The 8,323-nt window shown below is 44.5% G+C and overlaps 1 protein-coding gene across 2 annotated transcripts in view; it reads left to right on the top strand.

Annotated features, from left to right (window-relative positions):
* The window catches only part of ssbp4 (single stranded DNA binding protein 4), an 88,758-nt gene that overhangs the window by 67,661 nt on the left and 12,774 nt on the right, over window positions 1-8,323 (top strand). For both annotated transcript variants that reach the window (XM_084355764.1, XM_084355765.1), the window contains exon 6: window positions 6,906-6,989. In XM_084355764.1, coding sequence (XP_084211890.1) covers window positions 6,906-6,989 — 84 coding nt within the window. The remainder of the gene's footprint in view (window positions 1-6,905; window positions 6,990-8,323) is intronic.

Below are 8,323 nucleotides of genomic sequence, written 5' to 3'. Positions count from 1 at the left end.
TGAATAATGAGAAAAGGAGACAAAATCTGGAAGAAAACAGCACAAATAAGAGCATCGGGCTTCCATCCAGGGAACAGCAAATTAGATAAAATGCGCTCTTTGGAGATTTATATGGTCCATCTGTCAAATAATGCCCTAGAAATCCCTCTTTGTTGACCTTATTCTCTGATCTACACGTGGTACGTCAGGTACTCGCAAACTTAATGTGCTCCATTAAGTCTGTAAACCAGTTGGGGTGGGGCAGACTCTTTCTACTAAACTGGAATGGCTCCTCTTGCCAAAAAAAAAAGGGGGATCCGAAGTCAAGGGCAGCGTGTTTTACTGCAGGTAATTGCGACTCTTCAGGGACAAACAGCGAAAAAGCACAACAAGAGGATTAGGTTTGATTACACATTTGAGAACAAGCAACACAGGTATCAAAGACAAATTTTAAGAACCTGTTCAAAGCTGACACATGGCAGGCACATGGTGAATTAGGGAGACATCTGCGCTCAGTCATTTATTTATCAAAGGTAGGACTGATCGCAGGGTTCATTCTGGTCAGCGGCACTACAGAGATGCAGATAAATAAGGTGAAGTGCTTTAAAACGTGAATGGGAGACTGAAAATCCGGCAGAGACTATTGAAGAATGGAGGCTCGGTGATTGTTATCTGCGAGGGTCAGAAGTCAAATCTCAGTGTTTGGTCGGGGTCAGAGGATGTAGGCTGTTGGTTTAGATCCTGAGGGACAGAAAGATAGTCTCAAGGTTGTTCACTGGCTTTTGGTGGACATGTCACCCGACCCGCGTGAATCAAACAGACTTCGGCAACTGATTGTGAATGAAAAGCTTGGTTAAACATTTTAATCTTTTTTTTATTTAACCGTATCTGAAATAGCAGCGTGAATAGAAGACTCAAAAAGACTGATGCTAAAGGACCCGGGTGAGAGTGTGCAGGTAAAACTTTTCACTCCTGCCTGTACTGAAACCCATTGAGCGGAGGAACTGTCTTTGACTCTTATCGTCACGGCTTATCCTTGAGAGGAGAGCGACAAAAATGATACCTGAACAATCCTCGTTGAATGATAGACAGACACTTGGAGATGAGAGGCCAGTCCTCAGCAAAGGTTTCCTCCATCCATTGTCTGCGTGTAGCTACTGTTCGACTTGTGTTGATAACAGTCATTACAGTTATTTCTACGCAGCCTTTGTCTCTTATCTATCCCTATCAGCGGCACGTTTCCGATACGGTGTGTTTTATCTGTTTAGAGACATGCCCGAGAACTCCCTCACAAACACGCACACAAACACTGAAACTTCAGCCGTGAGCTCTGAACGCTCCTGTCAGCTAAGGAGGGGGGGATCACAGATATATATAAATCATTTGCTGCCATCCTAACATGTTTAAACGGCTGTCAGCGTTTTCGCGGCCGTCCTCCGGGGAGAAAACACCCCAGATAGCGTGCTCCCATCTCGGAGCTGACGTGTTGCCATGCTCTATACCATGAGCTAGCAGGAGACCCACTGCTGCCACTGCTGCTCTCTCTGGAATGTTAGCAAGGAATGACAATGAGTGTGTACTCAGTGTGTGTGTGTGTGTGTGTGTGTGTGTGTGTGTGTGTGTGTGTGTGTGTCTGTGTGTGTGTGTGTGTGTGTGTGTGTGTGTGTGTGTGTGTGTGTGTGGTGCTGTTCCTCCTGGCTTTGTTTGTTGTGTTCAGTGATGCAGGCTGCTTTGTGTTCTCGCTCTCTGTTTGTGCGTGTATGTGTGTGTGTGTGTGTGTGTGTGTGTGTGTCCAGTAGTTTACGGCAGTTACACACTGCCCTCTAGTGTTGGCAGCCGTAAAGAAGCGAAAGAAAACTCTTCTCGCTGGTGCTCTTCCATCTCTGCTCTCTCCCCTCTCTCTCTCTCTGTTAGTGGTCCATCAGGGGCAGCGGTGTGGGTCTTCCTTAAGCTGAAATGAGTGGTGGGGAGGCGAGGGGGGTTGTGTTGATGGGTTTGTGGTACTGTGCCAAGCTGTTATCTCCTTAGCCGGGTAGAAAATGATTTTATTAATTGCTTCATTTAACGCTCCCCGTGCCCCCCGCCTTCTCCCCCTCTCTCCTCCACATATGCACAAACAACGCCACGCAAACACACTCGCGCACACACACTCTCCAGCCGAGCTACTTTTTCAAAACTCGCCCCGCGTACACCTCTGTGACAGTTGAAATGTTCTCTCTCTCTGCCTCTCTCTGCAGGGACCTGTAGAGAGAACAGTGCGGCCATAAAGGCCATATGCTGGCCCATTCAGATGTAATAGCAGGAAGGCCCGGAGAGGCCCAGCCAGAGGAGCTCTGCTCCATTATGGCACATTATAGAGGAACAAGAGAGGAGCAACGTGTGTGTGTGTGTGTGTGTGTGTGAGAGAGAGAGAGAGAGAGAGAGAGAGAGAGATTGTGTATAAGGTACACTGCAGGGACAAAAATGCGTTCACACAGCCACATTACAGGGACTAACTCTCATTTGGGAGCAAAAGCTGGTCCCCACAAAATGAACTGTTAAATTTTCGAGTTAAGACTCTGAGGTTTTTGGTTAAAGGTAGATTATGGCTGGAAATTAATGTAACTCAAAGCAATGTCCTCCGAAGTGACTAAAACTAGCCTGTGTGTGTGTGTGTAGAGGAGAAGCAGACTACTGCAGCTGGATCAGTGCAGCCAGGCCCCGCAGGGGTGTCTTGTTAGACATACACACACATTCACACACACACACACACTGGCACGTCAACAACAATAACCTCTGAGGTCAGACAGAGCTAGCGTTGCATTAGCCCCAGTGTGAACCTGCTGAGAGACAGAGCGAGCCAGTACAGCTGGTGTTAACCACCCAAAACATACACACACGGAGCGGCTGAACAACCACAGTGGCACCGGTACAAACGTCACAACTGTGCCAACAAATCCAGAGCACACTGTACGTACAACTGAATACACATTTACAGATTGCTGGAATAGATTACTGACCGTGCAGGTTGTGTAGCTGGTTAATAAGTGGCTTTATTGAAGATGTGACTGCTGCTCAGATGAGCCGGTGTCACGATAATGAGATGAAAAGAATCAATGCAGCGAGAGAAGTCAACTGCCAGATCTCAAAAGGATCGGAAGCACCTGTATTGAGATCCCTGCTGCTGCTGCTGCTGCTGCTGCTGCTGCTGCGCGCCACTCTTTTGCCTTTTTAGAAAAGGGTTGTGAGTCCATGAATAAGTGCTTCTGCTCACGAGCGGTATTGTTTTCACGTGTATGCACAAGCTCATCTCTTCCTGCCAAAATGTGAGCTCTTATACGCTGTACCTGGCAGCGCAGCGGCACTGTATCTGTGCCTGTGGGAGCGCACTTGTTTCAAGCTGTCAGTCAGGCATGTTTATTTTCCCAGTGTGGCAGCGCCCACAGGTTCCTGGTGCTCAGCTCTGTCGGCACTCCACCATCCCAGCCATGCCAGCAGAGCACTCACACTGGGAGGGCGACGCAGTGGGCAGTGTGGGAAAGTGAGGCAGAGACAGACGGGGGTGGGGAGGGAGAGAGGGAGAGGGAAGGAGAGATTTAAAGGGAGTGTGTGAGCTTGTGTGAGGCTAAAAAAGAGAGACTAGCTGTGTGCGTCAGTGCAGAAAGAATGAGTTAATCAATTGAAATTGGTCAATAGAAAATTACAATAATTTAATGACACCAAATGTGAAAATGTATTCAAGCCACTGCGAGTAGAATTTTAAAATTCATGACTTTGGCACACGAGTAGTAATATCAAAAAAGACGCTGTTGCCACACAGATAAATGTGATGAATGCAGCAGTTGTCAACAGGATTGTCTCATTTTTCTCCAAACAAAACTTCAGTCAATTTTAAAGGTGCAATTTCTAAGAATTTCAGTCGAAATGCCCAAAAATTAACAAAAAGTAGGTACAGAATGTGAAGACATTACAGTTTGAACCTCCTGGCGTCTAGTCGATGTATTGTGTTGCAGAGATACTGAAGTTAGCATGCTAACCAACTAGCCCTGGCCCGTCCCAGGCAAAAGCTCCTGTGCTAGAAGTGAAAACACCACCACTCCCCTGCTGCTCCGAGCTCCCAACAATAGATGCACGACTAACTGAGCTAACTACCTAATAGCAGCTACAGTTAGCAGTTACTCTGTTGATATGCTGCCTCCTATTTGTTTGGAGTATGTATTCAACAGGTGGCCAGTTCTTACATACTGCACCTTTAATACCTGTGGGTTTTTTTGTGACACAAATGAGCAATCTGAATGACTTGGGAAGTAAACAGTTGCTCTGGAAATAATCACAGAATTAATTAAGATTATTTATTTTTAGAGCACATATTAAAAAAACAAATGTTAAATAAATAAAGGAACAATTCTAACTTCAGTGTGTGTACATGCATGATAACGTGGATGTAAAATTATGTAAACATGCCTGTCAGAGCATGTGTGTGTGTCCGTGTGTGTGTGTGTGTGTGTGTATGTGTGTGTGTGTGTGTGTGTCTCAGGTTATATTGCACATGGGTAATCCCCTAATCCTTCATTTTTTCACTGCCATGTCAGATACACACCTGTTGAAGTAACACAGCCCCCCCACCCCACCACACCCCCTCTGCAGCCCCCTTCAATACACCTACTGTACATGCACACACGTACCTGTTAAAAAGAGGGAGACCTCATATTCGCACTCATCACCACTCAGTTGCTCAGCTCACACACACACACATACACACACACACACACACACACACACCCACACACACACACACACACCTGTAATGTTACCTGATAGCAGAGTGCTTGACGGAGGCTCTGGCAGACTGCAGTAGATAAGCCTGGTCAGGCAGTGGGTGGTCCTCTTTCTCTGTATTGATGTTCAGGTGGTAACAGTTCTCTGCAGGAGTGGCTGCTGCCGGAGTCAGATGAGGTTACAGTAGGAAGAGGCAACAAGTCCGAAGTTCACACTGTATTCACTTTAATGTACTTAACGCAGCGTGTGCTCTGAGAGATTAACTCGAGGAAACGGTAGATTCACTCTCAAAATGCAAACTGAAACTGCAGTTCACGTACCAGTGACTGAGTCATCCAACCAGAGTGGATTTAAGAGACAGAATATTCAGTTTAATTTCAGTCATTTTCAACCTGGGACTCATTTTTTCATATTGTGGCGTAACGATGTCTGATTAGGGTTCAAATATTTGGCACTTGCCTGGAGAGTGAAAGTGAGCACCAAAATTAGACTTGCTTCCGCCTTCGACTGGATACGTGACAGCAGCACCTCTGTAAAACTAGATCAGGCTTCATCAGGGTTTGCATTTAGAAAATATTTGAAAATATCCAGAATTATGCTTTGGCAAAGCATCATGAGTGTAAGTGAACGTTGATTAAAGTCCACCTCGTGAATTGATCTGACCTCATCCTGGCAATTAACAATTCCTGTACGTGAAAATCAATGTGGCCCTCGGCAAATGTCAGTGACAAATCTTGTTTCGTGCATTTCCTGTTGATGTGGTAGAAAAGACGTGATAGTTGTGCTGTAATTGTATATACTTCAATCGGACACGCTGCAATTACTCTCTGATTGAAATGGCAATTAAAGCTGCGCTAAGTAATCTTGGATACTGGCGGCAGAAACTAACAAAGTTTTGCTATTGTGTATCAGCTTATCTGGTTTGTATGGGCAAAGTTAGCTAACATTAACCTCCTGACACGTTCAAGTGTCTGTAGTGGTTTCATGGTTTTATATGTGTGGCGTGAGCAACACCATCGGACTTCAACTGCACGGGCCAAGAAGCCAAAACAATGAGCTAAAAGTAACAAAACTGCACTTTGTTGTTGATTCACAGTGGGATTGGTGGTGGCGCTATCATCAACGATTTGAACAATGATCGCAACCACTTCACCTTACATAGAGTCATACGATTCAGTAATAATGTCAGACACGTTCCCAAATGCAGGTTTAAAATGTTTAAAACGCAAGCTGGTGTAAAGTAACTACATTCAAGAACATTTACTCAAGCACAAGTTTGTACTTTACTCGGTTATTCAGGAAATATTGTCTTTTTTGCTCACTACATTTATTTGACAACTTGAGTTCCCAGTTACTTTGCAGATTGCCTAAGTAGTGCATTTTTAAATTAATTTATTTTATCCGCAATCTGTATAAAGATCACTGATTTTGATAAAATGCTGAATATCGGATTAAATAATCAGCCAGGTGGATGATCAGTGGACCCAGAGTACACAGTATACATACATATAGATATATGAATAATTTACTTTTACATGCACTTAAGTGTAATGAAGATATTTAAGTGTGTTTGTTGGCAGAAAATTACTTTGAATTGCTTTTACCAGTGAAGTGATATTTTAACAAGATATATTTACTTTTACTCAGGCATGACTTCTGGGTACTTTTTACAACACTGTGAGAGTGAGATCATTATTATTGACATTTTTCAGACTTTTTCTTTTCATAATCAGCAGAAGTGGACATTTCATTCATACCTCTACCTCTTGTACTACTCTTTACAGAAGTTATGAAAACCGGTGTCAGGGCAACCATTTCTGTGGAGGAAAACTGCTATTGAACATTTTATATATATATATATATATATATATATATATATATATATTTATATATTTTAATGCTGTGGAAATTCATTAACTTCCCTTGTATTGAAAGCAAGAAAATCTCTGGACAGATATCTTTTGTATCCGGGTAAACAAAACCTAGATTTGAAAAAATTAATCTGCATGCTCAAGTACAACCAGATGAAAGTGAGATCACCTTGTCCTGAACCCCAGTGCTCGCTCTGAAAAGGGTTCTCATGCAAGGTTGTTGAACATAATATTTGAATATCTCCAAATGCATTGTTGTAGCACTCTATTGACACGGTTTTGAATTTTCTTCACCAGGGTCCTCCAGGATCTCAGCCTTCCCCTCACACGCAGCCTCCCCCACACAACCCCAGTAATCCCATGATGGGACCTCATGGGCAGGTAAGATGGAAATGTTTACGCTCGCTCGCTCTCTCTCTCACTCACTCACTCACTCACTCACAATAGTACACAAACAGCACACAGGTCCGTTGTTGTTCTAACGGGCAGGACAGGCCGCATCCACGATGGTGGGTTGGATGAATAATTTAGCTGTGTTGGCCCAGCTGTAAGGAGCAGAGGTGCATCTGGAGGGCCTTCTCTCTCCCTCAGCCCAGCACTCACTATCCCATAGTCCATCAATAGACCATTAATATTGCAGCAGAGCCTGACACTGTGCAGCTCTTCGTGCACAAACCCACCACAACATGGTCAAAGGAGGAGAGGAGAGGAAAGGAGAGGAGCTAGAAAGGAAAGGGAAGGAGTTTTAGTAGTAAGTCTGTCTTTTCCTCAAGGGCTAACTGGGATTATATAACTCGTCCTCCATTTGCCCCAAATTCACACACACACACACACACACACACGCCGACACACAAAAAATACAGTACATAATTACCATTGAAAGCCAGTCTCCTGTTGTATTTGTGTTGTCTGTGCTTATCTCTGTATGAAAACAATGATATGAACATTATTCAGCTGTTCATACTCCGTGACCAGAACACACAGCTCTTACCCGATCTGCATGCAGATCAGCATGTTTCCCCTTGATACTAAAATAGTTGGATTGGGTTTAAAATTAATTCTCGTCGTCTCGCGCTGAAATATGGCTCTCTGGTTGTGTGTATTTGTAGTTGCAGCAGCGTGCTCTCATAGGTAATTCTGAAAACCATCTGTCTAGGGGTGCTTTACATTATTCACTAGCTTTGCGCCGGCTCTGTATGTGTGTCCCGGCCAGCCAGTGTCTTGTCCCCTCTCTGCTGAAACATCTGGGGTGGAATGGATGGCGTCTTCACTTCCTGCCATGAATCACACTATCCAGGTTTTGTAGCATCGGTGTCTGGTGATAGGGACACGTTGAGAAAATGTCCGGCTGCACAAAAACAGACAAACATTCAGATGTAGAACACTTCCTCCTCCTTGTTCGACTTCATCCTCCCGTCCGACTGTGTCATGTTCCCGTTCGTTTCTGCTCCAGCTCCTCTTTCTCCCACGACGTTGCAGCTTTCTGTCCTACATGTTTCCTCCTCTCTCTTATCTGTCCTCCTTTACCTTTATCCTAATGGATTTTACCACCTGAGGTCTTACTTTCCAAAACTTAATGACAGGCAGGCCCCTCCTTTTTGGTGAATGTAACAAAACTACTACAGCACATTATTCTTCAACACAATAGCTCCCCCTGCTGACGGCTGGGCAGTTTGGATACAGAGAGTCAGGTTTACAAGCCTTTTGTGCCCTGT

The sequence above is a fragment of the Pagrus pagrus genome (assembly GCF_965226575.1).
Source record: "Pagrus pagrus genome assembly, chromosome: 6".
Lineage (NCBI taxonomy): Eukaryota > Metazoa > Chordata > Actinopteri > Spariformes > Sparidae > Pagrus > Pagrus pagrus.
Note: the sequence above shows the minus strand (reverse complement) of the source record. Positions and strands in the feature narration are given on the sequence as shown.